Below are 25,977 nucleotides of genomic sequence, written 5' to 3'. Positions count from 1 at the left end.
CACTCCCCTCATGTACTCCCCCATCTATGGTCCCTGGACTAGGGATGCTAGAGGCCACACCTCTGACTATTCTTCCTTTCAATGAATATTTACAAGCCTATTTGCTTGTCCAATTCATTTTTGAACTGCTGATACTGCCTGCCTCTTGGGGCCAAAAGTCCAGCTATATATACACATGTCTCTGTATAAAGAAGTGTGTTCTTCTAAATAAAATTCATACTGGTCTCGTTGAGTGTCCCTCACCTTTGCTGTTGCAGGACTTTGGGAATAGCAGCTTTGTCTGGACTTTATCCATCACTTTTCTGAGTTCACAAATATCACGTGCATCTTCCCTCAGTCTCCTCCTCTTCAAAATGTAAAAGTCTAGACTTTCCTGGTTTCTCTTCCTAAGGCAAATTTTCGATTTTCTTAATAATATTAGCACTCTGTATTTTCATTTTTGAGACAGACAGAGTGGAATTAGAGGAGACCAGAACTGCACACACTGAGACACATCAAAGATGTGGGCAGCAGGAAAACCACACCCTCTGTTTTATTCTCAATATCCTTCCTGATGGTACCTCAGTTGTGCTGGCTTTTCCAGCTGCTGGACAATGAGCTGGTGATTTCAGAGAAGTCCTGTTTCACCCACATCACAGCTGGGTATCCAGCTGGGATACCACCAGCCCCAGCATCTTGCAGGTACCTGCCATGACTTTCTGTGGGGGCCACATCTCAGTTCTTGAGACACCAAGGAAAAAGGCATCTGGAATGGACCATCCCATACAAATGTGCATGCTGGGGATGGCAGGCTAAAGGAAAGCTTGTGCTTTGATCTCTTATATGACTGATTAATCAGTATGTCATCAAGTGCCCAAATGCAAGTATACAGTATGTACCTCTCTAAGTGTCACAGAACTGCTCACTCTGGGTCATCTTGGAGTAGTCAGAACACAAAAACTAGAGAAATCTGGCTCTTTTATGTCCACACATATCTTCCTTGCACACCACAAAAAGCTTCAAACTCACAACTTTCAAAATTTTACCCCATCTTCCTTGCCAGCATTGCACAACTGATAGGAAGATTGTGCCAAGAGAACACAAAGCAGGTAAGAAAATGCATGCACAAAACATTCACAGAACAGCATTGCAGCTGACAACAAATCAATTATTTGACAAACCAGCTCAACACCTTCAGAGACAGGAGAGGACTTCACTAGCTAGAGCCAAATTATCTAGTGCCAAACCCTCAGCAGCTGAACACCATTTTCCATCAGAAAATGCCTGAAGAGAAAGAAGCAGGGGGGCATGTGTTTTGTTAGAATGGATTTGGATCCCATTACCTTCTTCTGGCGGTAGAGGATTTTCTCCAGCTCCTGCTCTTTGTTGTGCAGTTCCTTCTGGAGCAGGTTACTCCTGTCGTGCCTCAGGGCTTCCTGCAGAAGTAAAGACACAGTTGCGCACAACACCCAGCACAGAGCTGCTCCTTGGCCATAGGAGCCACCACCTCTACTTCAGAACAAAGGCAGGTTGCCTTCAAGCCAAGACAGAGAGAAAGTACCTGGCAGACCAGCCTCTCCCTTTCTGCTTTGATCTGTTGCTCCATTTCTTCATAAAGGCACCTGACTTCTCGATCATGATCTGACTCTTTCCTACAAAACACAGGTGCACACAGGTCAGGAGAGAAAAAGAGTACAGAAAGGAAAGAGGAGGGTGGAAACAGATTCCTACTAACAGCTGTGTGGCACTGAGTGGGATTTTAACCAGACTGAATGTTCTGGGTGAGCACTGCTGCAGAGCAAACCCATGGGAACAGACCAAGATAGAGTCATTTTATTACAGCAAGAAATATCTCTTTTATGGTGCATCCTGTAACCCAGTCTCTCCTTGCATGTGAGGCAGGATCCAGGCATCAGCCAGCTCCTGGCAGCAAATGGCCATGATGTCCTCCTTACCTCTTCAATGCTTGCTCCATGGACTCCTTCTCATGATTCACCTCCTTTATGTACGACGAAACACGCAACAGAAACTCTTCAAAATTGGACAAGAGCTCTGGACGCTCCTTTCGTAGGCGAGCCCAGAGCTCCCGAATCTCATGTGGGCTGGAGCAAGCATAAGGAGAGAAGGGAAGCAAGAGAGTTACTGTGTCATCTTATGGACTGTTATTCCAGCTCCAACATGCACTCAGGACAGACTGCTATTCTCCTGTGATGATCTCTGTTACACCACTACAGCAGAGAGGGAAATTGGACAGTGACAGAGCATGCATGTGGAGTGGGATCTCTTGTGAGGTCAAAATAAAGGAAGTCATCTGCAAGAAGGAAAGAAAAATAATCTAGGAAGCAAACATGGAATGATTTTCCAAATATTCATCAATAACAAATTTGGTGTCTACATCAAGACTTGGAGAAATGAATATTCAGCAAATTTGCTGCGTGTTATGGTCAAACTGTTACAGCACACAAAGTTTAGCACACATCACACATCATTGGTGTTTTTCTTACACTCAGACTGTACTGGTGGCTGCTACAGTCCTCATTTTTTTACAGGTTTGGAAACCGAGGCACAAAAAAAGATGCAAATTTGCTGAAGTGTCACATCAGGATAACAATGGAGGAAGCCCTGGAAAACCAAAGATGTCTTTTTCTGAACCTGCAATAATGATTACACTGTTTTGACATCTAATTCATTGGAATTTAAACACAGCACTTCATTCTCAAAGTGTCTTGTAAGCCTGCAGACATCACTTCATGTTTCTTTTTAGGGAAGAGCTTCTTTAATTTTTTTTTAAATCACGAAACACTTTGGAAAAACTGCCTTGAAAGATACAGAATAATCATACCTATAGTCAGTATCCAAATAGCTATTTTTCTTTACCTATGTATTTTTCTCCCTTAGTATTCTTTGGGGAAACAAACAAGCAAAACAAACCAACCAAAAAGCTTTTGATTTTCTCTGCCAGTACTGTATGACAGCCTTCTTTTTCTGTCCCAAGTTTAACAAGTGATAGCACTTCACCAGATCTTCATATTTGAAATAAAAGAATATATTGAGTCCTGTTAGGAAATGAAACTATTTCTTTCTAGAGAAAGCTGTGAAAATTTTTCATATTCCTGCTCTCACCCCAATTAGCTTCTGTTTGATATTTCTGCTTTACAACAGCTGTTTTGGCACAAAGATGTGACATGTAGTAGCTACTAAACTCATTGCATAAAACTGCCAGTAAGTGGTCAAAATAAAACACAAGATAATTCCACTTTGGACTTCTGCTTCTCAAAGCAGAGTTATAAACAGTAGAGACTGCTTTCCCAGAACAGTAATATGGCCTTTCACAGTGTCATCCTGTTGTTTGAAGCATAACAGCTTTCCAGAATTTCTTCCAGACAGAAGTTGTTTATCACTAAAACACGCAGGTGCTTTGCATCACAATGAAAATAAGGGGGAAAAAGTCTGTTCTGTGGCAGATGTGCCTCTGAAAGAAGCAAACTCCATCACTTTCAGCTTCTGTCTCCAATCCTGTCCACCTCCTTCCCTAACCTGGACTGCTTCTTGCAAAATGGCAACACAGTTGGAGTACAAAGCCTGAAAAGGAGGACAGCCACAGAGACTTGGGCACCCCAGGCCCTGCAGATGTGCATCACTGAGAACCAGTTATGCATAGTGCCTCATGTTGGAAAGCCTAAAAGAAGTCTGGATGACACTGGGGCCTGCAGACTCTACTGGGGCTACAAGGGCATTAGCACCACGTTTCAAGGCTCACAGGAGCACCCCTTTGACCCATTTAGCCTTTCACACTCTTCAAAATCAGCACAATTCCAAGCAGCTCCTTGAGCACAGATCTTTCACAGAGACTCAGAACTGATTGTCTGAAAATATGTGAACAGTCACACACCATTCTGGAACAGAGAGCACACTCATCCTCCTTACCTCAAGTAACCCTCACATGCTTCTTTTCATTTGCTGCCTGAGCTGGACTTGTATGCCACCAGCTGTTCCATTTTACAGCTGTGTTATGAACTTGAATTTGGGAAACTGTGAAAAGCACTGAGCTAAAAGTAATTGCTACCTGATGAGAAAACCCAGACCGCACTGCATTTGCTACCAAGCCTATGAAAACCCAAAGCGGCAGTGCAGAGAGCCCAAGCAGTGCTTCAGAGAGCAAGCAGCTCAGTTCACCTTTTTGGTCTTTTCTGGTACTTTGAAGTTTTGGTCCTGCAAGATCAAAAGAGGGTAGAAGCAATGCCATATGACTGCCCTACTTACTCTTCAAACAACTGGGCTGCTCCAAGCTGCTCCATCATGGAACAGAATCGTTTCTCTTCATCATCATCATCTGCAGGGTCCAAGTCATCTGACCAGCCTGACTCGAAGGTCTCCTCGTGTCTGGAGTGATCCATTCTCCCAGCCCCTTGACACAATTCAATCCCTATTAGCTTTCCTGGTGGAAGGTGAAGAGAAGAAGAATAAATAAAGTCAAACTGGATGTCATTGAATGAGCTGCTGTTTACATGGCAGCCTGACAGAGCTGCAGGAGACGCCTCGTGCATGCTGCTGGTGCAGGACACCGCTCCCGCTCAGTGAAGCGCCTCCGTCCTGCGGCCCCGAGGGATGTCAGTGTCCGGGACAGAAGCTGGCTGCCAGCCCAGCCGGGGCTGCCGGGGCTCGGCTCACATCTGAGTGCAGAGCAGCCACCACCCTCGGCCCGGGCTGCCAGCACGGGAAGCGTGGCCGGGCTCCCTGCGGACTGCCGGACTGCCAGCCCAGCCCCGACTGCCCCATGCTGCGGCTGCTCCGCTTAAAAACACCAGGGGAGGGGCTCATCTCCTCGGCTCCGAGTCAAGCGCCACGCAACAAGGACTGCCTCCCGCTAGGGTTGTGGAGAGCAGAAGGAACTCGCTCTCCAAGCGCCTCCTCCTGCCCCGTCCCACGTCCAGACGGCTTCCCGCTATCGGGATTCTGCTTCGTGCTGAGAATGCCACGAGAACCCCCTGCTATGCAAGGCATGTGACAAATACTAGTGCTGGGAACAAATCCTTCTCAAAGAAATAAACCAAGCAATCCTATCCAAAACACAGCCCCTCATCAGTATACAGAGGTCAGGCCTTCAGCAGGAGCTACTCTTCCTTTCCAAAATGCATCTGGCTGGGGTCAAAAGACAGAAATTATATCCTAACTACGAGACCAGGAGTCAAGAATGTTCACAGAGCACAGATGAGAACATGAAGCTGCTCTAAGAGGAAAAATATCCATTGTTATTATACTTCAAGGACTCAACTTTACCTCTTACCTCCATAAATCCAGAATTTATCTGCTTCTCTCCCACTCTTAAAATGTGTTGTAAAAAAACTTGCAATGTGGAGATCCAGGCCCTATTTAGTTAAAACCTGATGATCAGACAGTTAATTAAGGAGAATGGTTTCGATTAGGCACTTTTGATGTATGCTTTTGAGAAAGAGTCATTATGTCTCATTATTTCTCTTTTACAGATGGGAAAATTGAGATGGAGATGGGAAAATTGAGGTAGAAAATGATCTGAAGATTGTTTTGATATCCTAGAAGGAGCGAGGAGCCCTCTCAAGAAGCAGACTTGATTGCAGCTTGAACTTCTTTCCCTTGATTTGCCCCTGCACACTCCATAAAAAAGACAGCCAGACCAAACCCTTGAGTTAGCGCCAAAGTCAGTCTGAAAAGGATTTCAGTGATGCCAGACACAAAGAATAACCATAAAGAAAAGAAATAGAGAAATTAAGTGCTTTGCCTACACTGGAGCAAGTGCCATGGAGCCAGGCTGCCAACACAGGGTGGTACCTGACACAAAGAGAAAACTTGCCTACCTCTCCCAGCAATGGCACTGAGGCAGATGCCCTCATGATACCCATGGCACAAATGCCTCATACAACGAGATTTGGAAGTAACCAAGTCATAAAAGAGAGGGCACCGTGGATGCCAATGTGCCCAAATTGTGCCCATTCACCTACAGTGCTGGACTGGAAAGCACCCACTCCCAACAGGACTCTTGTTTCTGCCAAAGAATGGAGCCAGACAAGAAGGACAGAGGCACAGGGCAGGAACAGCTGTAGTCAGCAGGCACTCAGTGGAATAAAACAGTCCCTGTACAGGCTGGCCCAAGACACACTTTACGGGGTTTATTTAAAGGAAATCTTTGCAACTTCTCTCACAGTTTTCTCTGGCTATTTCTGACCATTCAAATTGCAAATTAAAAAGCCCTCCCCTCCCAAGTTGTGAGAAAGCCAGGAGCAAACACAATCTGAGCAATCAGGACAGCAGAATTCAGGAGCCTCTTCCATCACTTCTGAAAACCCTAGACTCCCTATGTGCACTTGCTTTGACCTGATCCAGCTAACACCTCTGCATGTCCACGGAAGGCGCTGAGAGGTGCAGATTTTCTGAGAGCTGACAAGGCAGATGAGCACCTGTGCTGCTGGGTGAGGACTGTGGTCAAGGATTAGCATTCTCCTAGTGTTTGGAAAAGACAGCAGTAGGAAGCAACAAAGGCTTATTTGCCAGTGTTCTAGCCTACCAACAAGACTCCCACTAATGCCCTTGAACAGCACTGGTATCAGCTGGGGACAGTTGCCAAGAGGCATATTTCCATGCAGATGAACAACTTTCCAATCAGATAGCCAGACACAGTTTGCAGCATGTACTCTCTCCAGCAGGAGATGTTCTGTGGCTGGCTCTACCAGGCAGGCAGCACAAAGCCTTCAGGAGGGGGATACACACCCACCCTCTCCAATGATGCTCACATGAGCATGGGGCATTGTCCTGCACAGCTGCTGCAGCTTCAGCAGAACCACTGCACTGTCTTTCTTACCAACAAAAAACATCCTGTCACAGGTGGGTTTTTCCTTCCTCTGCCTCTGTGCAGTCCTTACCTAGACCCATGCTGAACTCCACAGGTGTCAGGTATCCTTTATTATTCTGTTCCAAGCTGTCAAAAACAGTCTCTAGCTGCTCAGGAGTTAGGGGGAGTTCACTCTGGAGCCGCTGCAAAGACAAAAGAATGCACAAACTTGGGGCATAGCTCAAGTCTTGCTTGTGACTGTCCCTGCCATCCTCAGCTCTGGCCCACAGCAATGTGCCCTTTCAGCACTGCATCCTGCCCAGGGTGTGACAGTCTGCCAGTAGAGCTGAATGATGACCTGTCTGGAGTAATTGGTGTGTTGACTTTTGCCATTACTGGATGATTCAACCAGGACTTCGGAGTGGGAATTTCAGGTTATTTTGTTTGGAGAAAGCTCAACCTGCTTCCTCCCCCACTACAGAGCCACTATCTTTAGCTCACTGCCTGTCTCCCTCCACTTCTGCTCAGAGGTGGCACTGCCAGCCTCCTGTGACCACTGCTGCTCCCAGGAGAGCTCTGGGCACACCAGGTCAGACTTGCAGGCATCTGGATTCAGTTCCAAGCTCTTGCAAATCCTAAAGGAAATGTTCAGTCCATAACAGTGAGTTAGCTTTCCTCTGTCACCTTCTGCCTGCTGGGACTGTATCACTACTCCCATGGACAAGGAGCAAAACAATTGCCCTTCATAATGCACGTCCAGAGCACCTACTGTGGAGGGGCACCCAAAGAAACAAATAACAAGGGGTGTAGGCTAAAACCTCATAACTGTCCATTAAACACACAGTTTTACATAAAAACTTAATAAAAATTTATTAACATAACTATTAAAATTAGGCATCACACAACCCAAAGCAAAGTGAGTCAATATTTAAAGTGGCAAGAACCTGTCGAGCGTTATTTATAGATGTGGGGAGAGATGGGGCTGGAGAAAAACAATCCACATGTAACCTTTCTGATGAGCCTTGAAAACAAAGTCACTAAGGACTACAGGGAATTTGTTAACAAGTATTTTGGTAACAGAAAGCTGCAAAACACATAATTGTAGAGCAAAGTTATAGTTCAGGTCTAAGGTTAGTTTTTGGATTAGGCTTCAATGATGATTGTATAACTTTGTGATCTCAACTTTTTTTAGAGAGGTTGATGTATTGTTCATTGTATAGGTTTGGAGGGGGGGCTTGTTTCTGGGCTTTTTTTTATTAGACCAAGGATTTTTTTTTTCCCTCCAGATTTCCCATCCACTGCATACTTGATGTTTGTAAGAACAGTCATAACTTTTTTTTTTTTTAATGCATTCTTAAAAATTTTGAATTACTGTCCTACTTGTCTCAGGAATTCCCTGGAGGTGTGAGGCCCTCCTGGGAATTTTAGTTCCTAGCAGGTGTCTACACCAGTGTTTGGTTCTTAAAAATCTGAATAAGACAGAGGCCATATGCACACCTACACTTGCCAAGAGTGGAGGCGTGCCACATTGTTCCCTGTTTTGCCACCCATGACTTCACAGATCCTCACAGGACAGAGGAAGAATTTTTTTCCCTCACCTGCATGTCCACCTTGGTGATAAAACCCTTCTCATCCTTGTCACACAGCTGGAAGAGCTCCCTTGCCTTCTCAAGCATCTCCACCTGCACATCTTCCAGTCTGCTCATTTGGCTGGGAGGAGAAACACGGGAAGCCACTCCATCCTCCTCACGCCCTTCCTCTTTTCCTTCCCAGCGCATGTATCCCAAGAGCACTCCACTCTGGTTCTCCATCTTCTCAAAGTCTTCTTCCCCCAGGCAGGGCCAAACACAAGAGCTATGGGGCAGGAAACAGAGAACATCCAGTCAAACATGACCCTCCACTTCCAACCCACACATGATATAGTTAAATGCCTCAATGGTTGAAAGAGCAACATTCAGCAGCCGTATCTAGACAAAATAACTTTTGAAGTCCCCTCCAACCCCAAATGTCTACGGTTCTATGAACTGAGCAGCAGGGGAAAGGGAGTTTGTGTCAGAGACACACCACACTGAGGCACACACCACATGTAGGTAAACCCTGTACACAGCATGGGTGTGCTAAGCCTAACACACATCTGTAACCCTCCAGCCGGCACCCTGCAGGGGGGCTCTGTTGCCATCTCTCCTCCTCTGCCTCAGACCCAGAGTTCTGGTCAGAGTGCTTTGTTGGTGAAAGCCAGGTGCCAAGGGAAGGTTTCAGTGGAGACAAGAGGGTGGGAAGGGAATATTAAAGCACACAGGTAAATCTGCATGGGAGCACAGTGATAGTCCCAGGTCAGCTAAGATGGGGCTCAAACACTGTGAGCTGCTCCTCTCTGGTCTTGGTTCCTCTGGCAAGAACATGTACTTTTCCTTCTCTTGCTGCTTTTCTGCACCACACCTTCAAGCACCAAACCTGCAATAAAACTGCAAAAACCCAGAGCAGGATGAGAGCAGATAGGAGGATGATCTGTACAAGTGACAGAAGAAAGAAGAAATGTCACTCCCAGCCCTCTCCCAGCCAAGTCTTCTGTCTGGCCTTCCACCTCTGACATTTTCTTGTTAACGCTTTCCAAATAGTAGCTCCATCTTTTTGGGGTTTTTGTTAATGCTGTTACAGTACAAAGAAAGGTCAGACAATTCCTACACTGGGAAAAATTTAATAAGCTGGGCACTCCTGACCTCTTGCCTTCAAGCCTCTGTTTTGAGAACTCATGAGCTGCCAAACAGAATTTTAATCTGAAACATCACCTTTTAGGAAGGAAACCACAAAACTATGGAGACATTTCAGAGGCCAAAGAAAATATTTCCCATCACTTACAAGTACCTAAAGCAAAAAGGAAGGGGAGCACCCATTTCAGCTTAGCACTGTGACTGTGAAAATGCCTACAATGCATTCCTACTCCAAACCACCTTCTGACTTACTGATCTCATGGAATCAGACACCTTCTCCAGACAGCTCCTCTTCAGCAGCACCACCACATTTTTGAAGCCTTGTTGCACTGATTGCTTTAGATTTCTCTGTCTGCAGACTTGTCTTCTGCATTGCAGGGCAGAAGTGAACTGTGCAAGCAGGCTGAGAGCAGATTTAAACAGTGCTGGACAAAGAGGGCACAAGGGTTGGGTTGCTTGCGTTTTTTTAACCTCCAAGAAATTAAAAGCCACATACAGATGCCACGATAACAAACAAACTAATTCTGTTTGCACTCTTGGTACAATGGGAGGATAAAGAGCACGATGGCCAGAAGAATGTGACATGTGAGAACGATACGAAGCTGACACAAAAGGAGAAGGCAATTACGCCCCACGCTCTTTGACTCCGTTCATTACTGCTGGTCCCTGAGCCAGCGGGTGGTTCTGCTTCACAGAACAAGCAGAACACTTCATTCCCCCTTTCAAATCAGTGTTTTTCCAGGGCACCTCTGTTCCAAATAAATATCTGCTCAAGTGACACTCAACTCTGCAGCAGACTACCTATAAATGGGGACTATTATATGTTTCTAGTCAAGTCAACATCCCCAGCAAGCAACGGACACAGAGTTGTACCCAAGCTTTGGGGAATACAGCAGAGGAAGGAAAGGGAGAAAGCATCAAAAATAAGGAGGCAGACCATGTTTTTCTCTCTTGCTCTTTCTCAAACAAACCCTCCTACCAAGGATTTTTTGTGTTATGGAGCCAACATAGTAAAATTTGGAGAGTAAAGTTAGTTTCTATACATTAGCTGGACAGTCAGCTTGCTTCTGATAGCAAGTCTGTGTATAAGTAGTAAAGAAGTCAGAAAGAGCACCAGCTTACTTTTCACTTTTTTACTTTTTCAAGTAAAAGTGGCAAAGCTGGCCTTGAAAGAAAAACAAAAGAACCCAAATATCTTATGCTTCCTAGATTTTACAGGTGATTATGATGAGGAATAACAGCCACACTGGTGAATGATAATTACTGGCTTCTACAGGCCACCCTCCTGAAGGCTTTTTCCAGACCCATTCCTTTTGCAAAGATACAGCCTCAGCACAAGCAGCACCCTGTTCCAGACAGCAGCAGAGGTGGAAAGCAAAAGGGATTTCAAAGCAAGAGCCATGACAGGATTGTAGAAAAGATCCAGAATAAGAAAAGGCACAAGTAAGCAAAGTTTTCTAAAACATCCCTCTAGCTGCCTAAGAGACACTGAGAATCCCAGAAGTAAAGATGACCTTACTTTCTTATTATCAGCTTCATCAGTTCCAGAGCAGCCCACACAGCTGACGTCTCCCCAGCTCTGCTGCAGCAAACAAAAGGTGGTGCAAGGAGGATGTTCTGTTCTCTCTCTGAGACATTTTTTGAAGCTGAAATTCAACCCATTACATCCCTACCTCCAGCATTTCCTCATTTTATCAAAAGCCCAGCTGCACTGTAGCTCCCAAACACTGGCTGAGTTAAAAGCCTCTTAATTAGAAGAGCTGACATGGGAGCCTGACATGGACAAAGTCTGAAAGGATATCATTCGTGTAAAAGACCAAGCCCATTAATTCAGTGTTCAGAGCAGGAAGTCTCTTGTCCAAGCTGCTTCAAGTGGCTTCAAGCCAGATGTGGCTTTTTCAATGGTGAGACAGCACTTGCAGAGGAACAAAGCAGCAAATAACAGCCCTAGGAAGAAAAATACATTGCAGCTCTGATGAACTTCTCTCCCAGAAGCCCGTGCCTGAGAAATTCTTCCTCTCTCTCCCTGTTTGTGAGGGCACTGCATGGTGCAGGTGGGGCACAAAGCCAATCTCAGTCTAACAAGTGCTGTCATACCTCCCCTAGCTACACATCAGCACTGCAAAGGACCGGGGCAGCAGCTTCATCAGCATGATGCACAACATCACAGAAGGACCACTTTGAAAGAGTCTGAGGTCATTGGAGTACCACAACTGTGGACTGGTACATCCAAAAGTGAGGCAAGCAGAGCTGGCTTAAGTGCAGAAAGATCAGCTTGGGAAGAACCATGCTTTCCTAACACAAGGGGTAAAGGCAGAGAAGATATACAGGCAGCTAAGGCTTTTTGGTCAGGCAAACCTGCCAGGCTGTGCCAGAGAGATGAAGTCAAGCCACCTCCAGTGACAAAGCCAGTGGTTGTTACCAAAACAACTTGTCAGGATTAGTTTTTCCAGGTCCCTTCTGGCAGGAAAAGGTCAACACCAGTAAGAATCAATTTCCACACCTAATCTGGAGCCAGGTCAATCTCTGCATTTGGAGCTGTTGACTTCCACCATAAAAAGGTGTACAATAGGTCACAGCCAAGTTGGTCTAGCCCAGCATCTTGCCCTCAACAGTGGCTGTGAAGGAAGAGTTACAGCAGGGCAAGCAAAGAGAAGACCTCCCTGAAAACATCTGCCAACTAATAACCACTGTCAGCCTGGGGCAGTTCCTGAGCCACATGGTTCCTTCCTTATCTTCCAAGACATTTGTCTAGCCTCCATTTGAAAATGTATGAAAGCATTCCCCTTTCCCATGAACACGCTGACAGAAACAGGGTGCCTGCTGCAGCCAGTGGGTGCTGACAGAGCTTCATGGGACTGCTCCAGTTTTCTGGGTACACAGTTCAACCAGCATCAACTCCATGAGAGATGGAATAACTTCAAACAAGCCCTTCACCTCTGGGAACTGTGTTGGAGACCAAAAACTCCTCTCCCAGGGGCTGGGAGACGTAAAGGGAAGCTGGGAGTGCCAGGGATCCAGAAGGCTCCAATTGCCCTGGCCAGCAATGCTCTTCTTGAGCCCTGTCTTCCCCCACCCCACGGGTTTGGCTGCCTATGCTCAAGGTCAATTCTGGTACTGCACAGGGCAGTGTCCAACACCTGAAAAGCCTGATCCAGAGCTATGGATTAGACCAGGTAACTCCTGCCATAGTATGTGCTGGGGCTTAGCAAGCAAAAATTCACCTGCTCCTGCAAGACGACTTTCCCAGAGCCTGGAAAGCAAACAAGTCTTCTCAGACACAGCACAGGAAATTGTCTGCCATAAAGACAGCTAGCACCAGCTCCTGTATTTCAACACTGAGGAAACTCAGACCAGTCTTACATGGCTATTTTAACTACCTAAGGCATAAACTGAGGTTTGTCCTCTGCAAAGCTGTGGCAGAAAGTCAGCTGGCTCCCATGGGCTTGGCATTGTTTAGGAAAATCATAAGACCTGAATTTTAATCCTGAATCAGCTGGCCATATGGCCGTGGGTAAGTTATATCACCTGCCTATGCCTATAGACTGTCAGCTCCTCCAGTTTGTTTCCTGATGCTTGTGACAGCTGGCACTTTAAGATTCAATATCTGGAGACTGATAATTACATGTGAAATTCAAGCATCCAAATAGTTTCAAAGCCTTGAAGCTGAAGAATGAAAAACTTGAACACAGAAACTGCAAGTTCCAACAAACGGAAAGAACAGACACGAGTTGCTTTTCCTGGAAAAGGGAGGTACTACTTTCAAGGTAGCACTACAAGGTCATCATTTCCAATTTATTACCTCAAAAAACTTCTCCTCTTGTAGCTGAAAGCAGAGTTAAAGAGGTACAGGAAAGTCACGGATAAAATGCTATCAACAGCCAAGCCCTTATCTAGGTGACCCTGACCACCACGAGCACATGACAACTTTGGGGTGGTGGGGTTTTTTCGTTTTTTCCACAGCCCAACGAGAAGGAGGAAAGGAAAGTGAGGAATGCAGCCAAATTTCCACAGCTGGTCCTTAGATGACCCTAGTTACTGCAGTGCATTGTGCATGCACTGAATACACTGCATTCCTAGCAGTCCTCCTCAGTGGAAGACAATGAACCAACAGTTAATGAAGGAGGGAAAAGCCAAGCACAGCTGGCTGAGTGGCTTACCCAGGATTACAGAACAAGGCCAGTGTTTGGGTCCTGTAGAGGGAATCTGTAAGGGAAAGCTTTGCTGTACCACTGAATTTTTGGTGACAGAGTGGTAGAAGTGAAAATTAGAGAATAGTGTATAGTTGTACCACAAACTGAAGTGCTCAAATACTTGCTGGGAGGTTTCCCAAAAGACATCCTCCTGTATCTCCGCCTAAGACAATATTATTAGAAACAACAAAACCACCCCCATACTAAAGCTAAATATTTAAGCCATTTATTTAAACAATTCAGGAGAACACACACCCTTTCCTTTCTACTCCTGATGCAGAAAAAGAAGTCTTACAACTTCAAAGGAAGGAATTCACCAGGTGTTTAGGTGCACAGTGATCACACTCCTGGTGCACACGCTGGACAAGACAGGTTTGATCCCATACATGAGAAGTTATTGCACAAAGAGGAAATGAAGGGCTGGGTAAGGGATCACTGCAGCACAAGCGATCACTATTGCTCCAGCACATTACAAATGCACAACAAAAACAGGCCAAAATGCAGCAAAGGATTTGTTGCTTGGTCATGGAATGGAAGCATTGGTCAGGAGCAGGTGAGCACCAGCTAAGTTTTACAAGAAAAGGGCAATAAAAACTTTACAGGTCCTTATACCATTTTATATCAAACATGTGCCACTTGCTCTGTTTGTTCTACCTACCTTCTGCTCACAAGGTTTGAAAGCTAGCAATTGCTATAAAAAGTGCTCGTTGTAGGTCACAGTCACATCTACAAATCCCAGATTTTATAGCACTGTGAGATTCAGTGATCAAATATAGCTATTTACAGTTATTATCCCAGTTGCAGGCAAAAAGCAATATGCATTGACAAAAATCCCAGCCTGAATACTGACCAGGTGAAGGCGGAGGAGAGATCTTGCCAGGGAAAGACACTGACCACTGTCACAAATTCAGCTTCCACAGATGCTGAATTTCCAAAACCTGCTCAAAGGAACTGGGTACTCACTTGATGAAAATTATTTTTAAAGGCTCTGCCGAGGCTCAGTCTGAAAAGGCTGGGAGAAGTGCAAAAAGAAAGTAGTTATTTCTCTAGTGTACTTTGTTCAAAATTAATTTTGCTCTTTCCCTTCTCTAGGAAAGCTGTTTCCATTGTTTGGAATTTGTTTGGGTGGTTGTTGGGTTCTCCCTTCCCAAAGGGAATGGCAGGAAAAGAAATACACTGAAAAATGAGAAAAACATCAATTGTTTTGTGAAAGTTTTTTTTCTTTAAAAAAACCTAAGAAACCCATACACACCCTGGGTAGAAAGCCTGAAATCAGGTGTTCATATCTAGAGCTACACTTTACTCTCTCTCTTTTAATTGCCTGCACTTGACCATATCCCTTTAAGGAAACAGGAACAAATCCAGGAACCTTTGTGTTGTTTATTCAGCAACGGATTAGCCCAGCCTGATAGCCCTGAGCTAACCCCTGCTGCTGTATCTTGGATGACTTCATCATGGGATATGCCAGTAGGATACCGAGGTATATCCCAGAAACACCCACAGGTTCAAGAGCCTTCATCATTCTGAAGAGCAACTTAAAAAGAGGCTCTGCTGCAATTCACAACTTCCCTCACCAAAGCTCATCAAAGAGGAATTATCAACTTCATTATCAGCTTCTTGATCTTTGCTAAAAAAATCTTGCCATGAGGAAAATTGTTTGATTCAGAGTCTATTCTCTTATCACCAAGCAACCTGAGAGTGGTAATGGTTCTCTTTTTCCATTTCAAGAGGTGAACAAATAAACTTGTTAAATCTGCATTCACCCATGCTTCCTGATTCAACAGCACAACAGAAACCACGACTGTGCCAACAACTATCAACACAAGCAGTCTGCAACATAAGATAGGTATCTACAGCATCCCAAAATTACATCCTTCACCCCAGAAATGGCCACAAATCCTCCATCACACCCTCGTGCTGCTCCCCAGCTTTGGCACTGCCAGCTAATGGCATTTTGCAACTCTCTCACAATGGCACAGCACTGGCACAGCAAACAGCGAGGGAGAGTGTTTGCACTGGAACCTCTCCTACTAATTGGGCTTTTGGCTTTGCTGGGTTGTTTTGCTTTGGGAATGGAGAGAGAAAGCATCAGTTTTTCCTCTAATAATATTTGGGCCAAGAGTTAATTCTCAGCAATTAAAAACAAAATCCAAACCACATTTTTTCCATAAACAGCTAATGGTCTTGGATCTGTCAGTGTAACTAGCACACAGCTGATTTCTCAGAAAATAAAGAGCATGCCTGCAATAAGACATGACAAATAACAACAGCTACTTTTAAAACAAGTATTTTTCATTAATTCCTTCACTTTAAGGAAGCAGGTTTCCTGAAGCTTTTCTTTAAAGAGACAGAACAGAGCATTACACCACATAAGGATTCATCTTACATACTGCAGCATTAGCTGAACACCACTAACAGTGCTGTGAAGTTGGAGGTAGATGCTGCTTGGAGTTCAGCAATCAGAAATTAGATCATGCCTAACACCACGTATGTTGACAACAAAACATGTGCTCTGCAGTGGATACCTACAGACCAGGCAGGAGGCAAAGAAGTTTTATTTGCCAGCCCAGACGTGGGAAAAAGAGGATAGAAGACAGAGGACTTGGCGCTTGACATCAGATAGGCTGGATCATTTTTTATTCAAAGTAAAAACTGAGCACTGAGAGCCCAGGCTAAGGAAATCCCTGCACTCTTCTACTCCTCTTTTCCAGGAGTTGTTGAGGCAGGTAGGAATGCCCTATAAGGAAGACAAGATCCAAACCTAATCTGGCATTTAAATCTCTTCAGGAAATGACACAAATCCAGTGTAGATCTTCAGCTCGTTTAATGGGACATTAAATGGAAACTCCCTCCTGCCTTACCTGCCCCTTTAGAGAAGGAAGCACTTGTGTGCAGACCAAAGACAACAACCAGGATTCAGCACCCTTCTGCTGGGCTCATGGCACCTTTTACTGAACAACTAAGGTGTCATTGAGCTAAAAAGGACCTCAGCTGCTGCAGCTCAGCAGGGATACATCAGGAGAAAGGCTGCTGAGGGGACTCCTTTCACACTCTGCAAGCAGCAGAGGCATCAGGTACGTGAGGCTCTTGCCCAGCCCTCAGGAACGCAACCAGACTTGGTGTCCTGCAGACAAAACTTCAGGATGAAAGCAGGCATGCCTCAGTCCTCTGCTGCTGGAGGGCCAGACACATTTCATCAGTGTTCTTGAAGTATGTCTAAGGCAAAAATTATGCAGAAACAGCCTTTTGTTTAATAAATGGATAAAAGATTCTAAGGGATACACAAAGCTTCAAATTCTAAAATTTGGGCGTTGTGAAGTTGCCTGTGTAACCAATTCCTGAATGGCAGTGATAGTGAAGAATTGTCCTCAGTCACTGCTTCCTTAAAGAAAAGAATCCAGGAGCCCCAGATTAAGCTGGTGATGGCACTTGCACATCAAACAGGAGGCAGCACTTCTCTACAAACTCTTTGAGTGTGTCACCTCACTGATATGAGATGCTGAGAATACCACAGGCATTCATGAGCTGCAGCAGCGGCTGTTTTGTTCTGCTGAGTTTGTCCATGAAGGACTATTACAAAAAATAGCTGTTTGGGGGGAAATTTTCTTTTCCACAAATAGCTAAAAGAGTATCCTAGGAGAGTGTCATCCCATTTCTATGCTAGGAGGATAAGGGTATCAGCCATTAGCTGCTGTAGGAGACACAGGGCTGGTTCAGCCTGTTCCTCAGCATGAACAGAGGCTACTCTCACATCTGCAGAAACCCCCCTCAAAGTACATCAAATCTTCAACCCAAAGGACCACAGCATTTGCTGCACTTCACCAGCAAAAAGACTAAAGAGCTGGACTTGGTACTCCAACAGCCAAAGGACAGGCTTCTCCCCACAACTGTCATGGCCATCATGGGTACTGAAATCCACTCAGTTCTTCCTTTGAGTCCTCAGATTCTATCTGCCTATGTCACACCAGAACAAAGATCTGCCTTTCCAGTAAGAAGCTGAATCTCTCCATGACAGCCTCACACCTTGTTTGGCCTCAGCAGCATCCTTCCTGGGCTGTTGTTATATATGCACATTCACCCAGCAGAATCACTGTTTAAGTCAGTCACACTCTCTAGGCTTCTTTTGAGTAGTTTTCACCTCTGTTGTAAGAGAGAGAAACATTTGGTGTTGGTTCATGGAGGATGAGCTTTCTGCCACCCAGCCTCAGGATGCTGAACAAGGAAAGTGTTGTTCATGGCTTCCGCCAGGTGATTCCCAATCTTGTTTTGCCACTTCTTCATTAAATTTCCCAACAGCCACCCACTGACTTGAGCATAAGTCCCTCCTGGCTAGCTGCAAGTTTTCCTCAGCCACTTCAGTGCCCTCTTTGTACAAAGACTAAAATCCTGTGACAATGCCATCTCACCCAGAGTACCACAGGTGTGAGCTCAGAGAAGTGCGCAAGAGCCTCACCTTTGTTGATCAAAAGCCTTTGTCTTGAAATCAGCCTCACACAAACAAGAATTCATAGCCTTATGTTGGCCTCAGATTGCTACCTCAGCATACACAGATAAAATATCAAACCACAACATCAGACTGCCCAATCCTTTTCTCCTTTCAAAGGAAAAGCTTCTTTTTGGGAAAACATTCACATTGTTTACTGAATACATGTGGTAAACATTGATTTCTTCTCCAGCTGAGCCAGCAAGTTCTCTGCAGAACCTGAAACCTCCTTACCCAGAGGACTGGATACAACTGCTGGGGGGGGTGCAAGAAATTCAAGCATATTTTCCTCATCCTAAGAAGTTCTCGTTCAATATTTTGAGAACTGGACACCACTATCTCAACCCCATAATATTTTCTAGGCTACGTGTTAGTGATGGGATTAGTGGGAAAAGCTTTACCTCACTGTTCTGAACTTGCAAGATGCACTTAAAAAATAAAAAAGGTTTGCAAATATTAACAAGTAGGAATAAGTATGGATAGGATTTCTAGCCACCACAGCTCCCTGTACAAGTATCTCTCTAGCTGATGCTGTATTGGTTTTGCCCAGGAGGGATGCAGGGACAGTTTGACCTTTCTGCAAATGTTGTTAGAACAACAAACAGATCTGAGACAGATGGGTGAAGCCAATTTCCAAGAAGACTGTTAACCCATTCTCTGCCTCCCAGAGAGGAAAACTGCCCTGTGCACAGGTGTGTGACACTTGGTCACCTCTCATCTCTTGATCTACTTGCCAAGAGTAAGGTAAAGGTAAGAATTCACTTCTTCCTGTGAGCTCAGGAGGTGTTGGCTATGCTGTGTAAAACACCTTTCCTGAAATACCAGTGTAACCTATGCACTGGAAAAGGGTGAAGTCCGTGCCCTGAGCAGAGACACTGCCTGGCTGTCAGATCATTGAGGAGAGCACAGGTAAAGTCTTGAATCCAAATACCACCACTCCCCCTCTCCCAAAAGAAGAAAGGATCGGTCTGAATGTACAAGAATTCCAGGATCTAGTACAAGATACCAGAAATATCCTCTCCTTTTCTCATTCAGAGGGGACAGTCACAACAAAGTACTGAAAGCCTCAGACTTCTACAAGACAGAAAACTAGAGAATGTTTTGAGCAGCCACAAGCCTTGAGCTTCTCCTCCACAAAGCGGGATAACACTGGCATGTGAAGAGCACCTGTTCCTGGCATACCAGGCACAGCTTAGTGCAAAGAGCAATCAAAGCAAGCAACAGCATTTGAAGCAAAGTTGGAAGCAGATGCTGTTTGAGAGGTGCTTTTGTTCAGGGTGTACAACTGTTATAGGAAAAGTAAAATCACTGCGGGGCTGGGGGGATATTCCTGTCTGACAAAATCTGTCACTGAGCCAGAAGCCCATAGCAGGAACAATGACGTGGGATTACAAAAGAGGGTGGAGGAGAATAAGGGAATAGCTATGTTTATGAGAGATAGTTGGAGATTTCCTGCCAAATGCTTTTAAATAAAAATTTCTAGTTGTCCTCAGAAAGCATGCAGTGGAAAAACCTTAGTCAGACCAGCACAAGATCTTAATTTCTTTTAAAGAAAAGAACTTTAAAAAAAAAAATCACAATCTCACACATTCTAATATTCAGCTATTATTCCAAATCAGCAGTTTCCCAAATCAGTAAGTCACTAGACTCAGTTAAGCATCTCTCAGAACCACATCAGAACTGAGAGCAAGTTTCTTCAATTCAGCATTTGCAAAGACCTCGAGTGATCCAAACTGAAGCATTAATTAATTAAGCACCCCCAGTTCTTGAAAACCAATCAATAAATTTTCCTTTCTCTGTCATGGGACTAACAACTGGTTTTTGCAGTGATATACAATGCCACTGCACTCAGTGAGCTCCACTCTGCTGCTTTAAAGCAAAAGCAGGAAGTCGGAACAGAAAATTCCTAGGGAGAAACTCTGCTGAGACAGAGCAACTCACACACTCGTCCAGACTTCCTGCTAAAACAATTCTTTGCCCAAATGAGAGAAGTTCTTCCCTCCCCTCCACCCCATTTTGTCCCTCTGCAGGTGTCCCCAAATACCTGGAGCAGCAGGACAGTGTTGCTCCCCTTCCCTGGAAGCAGCAGTGTATTCCACAGCAAAAAGCTAGCGGGGAAGGAACACGGCCACTGTAAATAGAGGATCAGAGCCGGTCCAAGCCAGGAGGTGTGGTCTGCACTGCTCCCTACGCATCCCAGCCCCCTTCCTACACAGCCTCGTAGTCCTGGTTCAGAGGGCAGCCCAGGAAAGCCTGCCCTTGAGCTTCCAAGGTAAATTCCTTGTAATTCCTGTGCCTTGTGCACAGCTGCGAGGGAGAAGGGCTTTCTGGGCTGCCTTAGGCAAGAGGGGAAGAAGGGGTAAGAAAGCAGATGACCCCTCATCTCACATTGAACTTACCTTCCCTGAGAAACTCTAGCTGTGTTTCTGCTTAGCTTGCTGCCTTGCCCTCAACCAATTTCCACCAGGCAAGGGCTGGAAAATACCCCTGTGAATCCTGCCTCAAGTTTAACTCCAGTTTTACGAGGCTGGCAACCTGTTTCACAAAGAGAAGCACAGAGAACTCAGGAAAAGAGAGAAGCAAAGCATGAGATGACTCAACAAGGAGCATGTTTCCAAAGCATCATAAAACACACACCAGGGGTGGTGGGGTGCACATCCCAGGACTGCCTCACTAAAGCAGCCAGCCTCAGAAAAGCCACCCTCTGTCCTGCCACTGACAGAGCACTGCTCTGTCCCACAGCATCCCCAAAAGGAAGCAAAGCCATCCCTGCCTGCTGACAGCTGGAGATGCTGATGGGGATTTGTTGCTCAGTGGCAGCTCCAGAGTCTCCAGGCACACAAAGATGCTCTCAGCTGTGTCAGGTGCTACTAGCTGACCCTGAGGTCTTCTCAGGAAAGGTGACAAAGGAAAGACAAAAAAGGAAGTGTTAAGACTCTGGCAGGCTGGCTCTTCATCACCAGGTAAGATTCTGTGTCCTTTTCTGACCCTACCCCAAATGTCTCTTTTGCCCAGGAAACAAGCTTTGCCATACAAATCATGAGCAGGCAAGCCTACCCTCAAACAGGGAGGAAAACCCCCTCTTCCACTAAATTTCCACTGAGAAGACTCCAGATGGTGTCTGAACAGCAGAGACCTCATCAATCTGCAAAGAGAAGAGCTCCAAACAGCCCCATTCTCCCAGCAAGAAGCAAATGGGACCTGCAGAAGGCAAAGACAGGTCCTTCTCTATTATTTTAAGATGGCTGTTTCAAAACCCAGACTAAAAAATGGACATGAAGCCTACTACAAACAATCACAATTGTCTTTACTGGAGATTTAACAGGGTCAGAGAGCTCCTCTAAGCCATCTGAGTGGTCTCTGTGCTAGCAGAGGGCATGATCACCTTTCCATTCCTCACAGGCTCAGCTTTGCCTCAGCTGCAGGACCCCAAATCCCCTGGGGCAGGCTCTAACAGTGCAGCTGTGGCAAAAACCCCAATAAAATCAAACAAACCCATACCAAGTGAGGCATCTGCCTCTAAGCAGGAGAATTTACTCACCATTTTGTTCACCATTGCTGCAGAAGTCCTGCTTGACACTGACCCATGGTCTTGGCTGGGATGCTGCTAGAACAGCACAAAAAAGGGAGCAAACTGCTTTCCTGCACCTTGCACCTTGTCCTGTCTCTAATCTCCTCCTGGGGTTCTTTATAAAGGTTCTCTTAGTACTGACCACAACAAAAAAGCTTATAAAACACACCAAAAAAAAACCCCAAACCCCACACTTTAGAGGCACATTAATGAGTCCTTAGTGTTACATGGATAAAGGTCAGGAAATACAAAAAGTTATGGTCCCCATAGTAATGCTAATTCAACCATACTGCACATCCTGTGTATTTAGTGGTACACATTGAAAAGAAAAAGGCTTCATCTACCAATGCTTAAAAGGTTTTTGATTTAGTAAAGACACTTGAATACCACCCCCTACACGTAATATTTATTGTTCAGAGCAGTGGATTTTCAGATCGAATTGGATTAAGCCAATCTAAGCATCACTCCAGCTCCCCATATCCAGGGCAATAGCAAGAGCTCTCAAGCATGATTACAGACTGCACATTATTTGCCCAGCCTGAGTAGAGGAAAGGGATCCTGGCGTCAGAGCAGCTTGAGTCACCAAATCGCAGTCGGCACATATTCTGCACTGGGATGCAGCAGGGACTTGGTAAGAGGAGAGGGAGACAATAACGAGCAAGCCCCCCACACCCATAACCAGCAGGTGTTAATCCATTCCTATAAACACTCATTAATTTGATGCCGACAGCTTGAAATATCCTGCCTGGCAAGTCTGGGAAGAGGTGAACTACAGCCATGCTGACCTTGCTCCAGCACAAATCCATGTATTGCTCTGCTCTCCCAGCTCCTGAGGGCTCATCTCCATGCTTTCCATAAAGCCCACACCACTCTCCAAGAGGAAACAGCTACAAGTGGTCCGTTTGCATTTAGCGCTTTGACTGAGCAACCCGATTTGCATAGGAAGAGAAAGAGACTTTGCGCCATAGGAAATCCATTAAATCAAAGGGGTTTGAGCACCTCGAGAAGAGGATTACCCCTCTCTGGCTACACGTCTGGGAGAAAGGAAAGGTAGATCAGGCATCTTGCAAACTCCTTGAAGAGGAAAAGAGGATAAGGAAGAAGGAAGGCAGCTGTCAAGCACAGCAGCACAGTGTGCAACAGAAGAAACATGAGCATTTGTGGGGGTGCCTACATGTCCCTCCTCCCTCCAATAAATCAGAAATTTTTTCCTTGTTCCCATGATCTCAGACAGAAGGACACAGTTCAGGACAACAGATATCTCAGAACTTCAAAAACCAAAGGAGAAGAGAGAGACACTGCTGCTGAGTAGGTTCTCAGCCCTGCTGGACACCAGGTCTCCCACACAGCCCTGCTCGGAGGGCACCAAGCTGACAGAGCTGCCATGGAGCAACATCCACACCAGAGTCTGAACAGGACACAGGCACAGGGACACACAGCAGAAGTCCTCCCACCCACAGGGTTACTGGGTGGCTGTTCCCTCACTCACACCCTTGCACTCACCTTCCCTGTTGGGCTCCAGCATCAAGTCTCCATGTTTTAAAGAGGCTTTGCCACCCTCCCTGCAGCTGAAGAGCCTGGCTATTCCTCTGAGCTGCACAAATTCCAGTCAGCATCTAGCCACACCTGCCAAGGGTAACAAGGTTTTGGTCATGCTTTATCTTATCTAAGCAATGATGACGCTTGTCTTTCTTCTTGGGCAAAGCTCAGGAGCTCAGCACCTGCCGAGGAGGGGAGCTGGGCAAGGGCCAGGAGCTCCAGCCTGCAGCAAGTCACCCCAGAGCAGATGGCTCTGCTGGCCTGCCTGTCCCACCCCACAAAAACTGGGCATTCAGTCCACAAACTAGGGCTGGGGGAAAATAAGGCTCAGCAATACATACACTTCTTGCCCCACCTTCAGCTCAGGTGCTGGCACAGGCACACAGCTCACCTTCCCTAGACATGATACAGTCCCACTATTCCTTGCCAGGAGACAAAGAGTTTTACAGGGAGGCAGAAATCTTGTCTGGAGATAAGACTTCAACATCTCGTCATTCTGTCGACCCATAGGTCACCTACCACTTCAATTCCCAGCTGGAGATGAGCTTGGTTTCCTCCTCTTCATTTTCCAGAGGGAAGAAGAGGGGAAAATGAGGCAGATAAAAGCATTACTCTTACTCATACATGTTATGCTGAATGAAATGGAGAGGAATTCAGCTACTGTAACAGTGAGGGCCACCAAGTTCCTGTGGGAAGTGTTAGATCTGCCTCCCTGCACTTGAACCTCTGCCCAGCTCCCACCATACCCAGCCAAGGATTTACAGCCAGCCTGCAAGTTTGCTGTCTCCTTTTTCCAGAGGCTTGATTCACCTAGCTATATCCAAACATAGCTGAAGTTTTCCCAAAAGGTTTGCTTTCCACAGCCTAAATGACATATTTAGACATTCCACAATTTTATTTTAAACACCACAGAGCTACTCCTTCAAAGGTCTGCAGATATCCTGCCTGCTATTCATTGGAAGAGCTTGAAGTAGGAAGCAATAAACAGGTAGATACGTTACCTTTATTGCACAGTTGAAAAAATTAGGCTTTTTCCAAGCCTTAACTGCACTGCTTTACCTTCATCCAGCACATGTGCTAAAGGCTAATTCTTTCAAAATGCTGTAGGATAGGTCTGCAGAGCTTTCCCCTTATTCATAGTCTCATCTGTCCAGAAACACAGGTTGCCTCTGCCCAGGATACCTCACCTGCTGTGAGCAGGGACACCTTTACACCTGCCAGATCTTACCAACAACAAGCTCAAGCCAGCCCCAAGCCCACACAGTGCTGGACCACCACAGCAAATCTCAGGAGGGCATTTTCAGAGCTCTCCTGCCACCCCCAGAACAACACAAGCCTTTCCTGCAGAGCTTTCAGGTGTGTGTCATCCTCAGACATCCTTCTGAACCAGGCAGTCCCTTCCACTCAGATGGGAAGAATGCAGTGCAGAACAGTGATACACAGTCCTGTACCAGCAGAGACTGAAGGCACGGCAGCAGAGGCAAGAGCTCCTCCTTCAGATGACATCTCTGCCAAATTAACTGCAATCACACACTTCACTGGATAGAAAGCAGGGATGCTACAAGCCTCCTTGCTCTCACTCTTTTTACTTGACAGATTTTCCTCCAGTTATGTCAAGCAGATAAGAACACTGTACCCTTCCAAAGCATTGCACCATATCTCATTTCCTCCAAAACAAGCCTATGATTAGATTAAAGCCACAGTCTCTGGGAGCACAAGACAGTATTTGTTGTGCTCTGTCACACAAGGTTAAGAGAAAAATATTTGGTTAAAAAGTCCACAGGGCTTACCAGCCATGTTACTCCAACCTGAACTAAGCACAGGAAAGCCCAGCATGGCTCCAGCCTTCATTTGAAAGTCCACAGTACCACAGCCCACTACTACTTTGGGTGTTGCTTTCTCCCAAAGCTCACAATATTTGCTACTCCACTTGAGGCACCTAGGTCCTGCAGTCAGGTGAAATACTGAGATTGAAGCATTCCTGGCAGCTTATACAGACACAGAGAAATCTTCAAGACAATCAGAAATAAGCAGGAAAAAGCAAATTAAGAATGTGACTTAAAAGAAAAAAAAATTATGCCATTTTATGGTTTGGTTTTTTTAATGTTTGGCTGGTGGTATATAAAAGCTTAGGGTTGGCAAACCTTCTGATCATGTGGCTGGAGGGGAGCACCTGGTGCTCCTTGCCACAGCAGAAGCCCATGGGAATACTTAATAGATCCACCCCAGTGGATCCATCCAGCTCCTTGCACAGCTGCAGAGGTCAGGTTTGCTTAGCAAAATGTGCATTAGGGCCATGCAGAGGGGAATTGTTCTCAGCATCAGCCAAGAAATTAAAGGCTATGGATGCAGGATGAGGAAAAGAGAGCGTTGCTAGGAAAATATCAGGAGGGTCAGTCAGGACATCCACAGCACCTCCCTTTCAAGCTGCTGGGCAAGGGGTTCCTCCAAGGATACACAGTGACAAAGGACAGACGCTCTTGCTAATTGTTGCAATTCTGCTGTTCTGGTAGGACAGCAAATGAATCCTGAGAGATTCAGACACACAGAGTAAACCAAGTATTTCCAGCCCAGACTTTACACGGACAGCAAGCCAAGGCATCTGGCAGGAAGGAGGGAGATGCTGCTCAGTGGAAGATGACACATTTGCTACAGCTCAAGTTTCTTGTCACTGTCCTTAAATCCAAGATGAGCTC

At 45.6% G+C, this 25,977-nt stretch overlaps 1 protein-coding gene across 9 annotated transcripts in view; it reads right to left on the bottom strand.

Annotated features, from left to right (window-relative positions):
- CRACR2B (calcium release activated channel regulator 2B) overlaps positions 1–23,374 on the bottom strand; it is a 41,394-nt gene extending 18,020 nt beyond the window's left edge. For 2 of the 9 annotated variants that reach the window (XR_010364866.1, XM_064425128.1), the window contains exons 1-7: positions 23,246–23,374; positions 8,383–8,638; positions 6,876–6,987; positions 4,243–4,417; positions 1,935–2,081; positions 1,541–1,631; positions 1,323–1,415 (exon numbers count right to left, since the gene is read on the bottom strand). Coding sequence is in view for 8 of the 9 variants with exons in the window: in XM_064425128.1 (XP_064281198.1) it covers positions 1,323–1,415; positions 1,541–1,631; positions 1,935–2,081; positions 4,243–4,417; positions 6,876–6,987; positions 8,383–8,638; positions 23,246–23,358 (987 nt within the window). In the remaining variant the exon portion in view is untranslated. Of the gene's footprint in view, positions 1–1,322; positions 1,416–1,540; positions 1,632–1,934; positions 2,082–4,242; positions 4,418–6,875; positions 6,988–8,382; positions 8,639–9,747; positions 9,888–20,215; positions 20,375–20,570; positions 20,707–20,944; positions 21,059–21,712; positions 21,779–23,245 lie in introns of those variants that run through there. The other 7 variants (XM_064425130.1, XM_064425132.1, XM_064425131.1 and 4 more) reach the window with 7 other exon arrangements.
- Positions 23,375–25,977: the final 2,603 nt, after the last annotated feature.

The sequence above is a fragment of the Passer domesticus genome, chromosome 6, assembly GCF_036417665.1.
Source record: "Passer domesticus isolate bPasDom1 chromosome 6, bPasDom1.hap1, whole genome shotgun sequence".
NCBI lineage: Eukaryota > Metazoa > Chordata > Aves > Passeriformes > Passeridae > Passer > Passer domesticus.
This window is presented reverse-complemented; position numbering and strand designations above follow the sequence as displayed.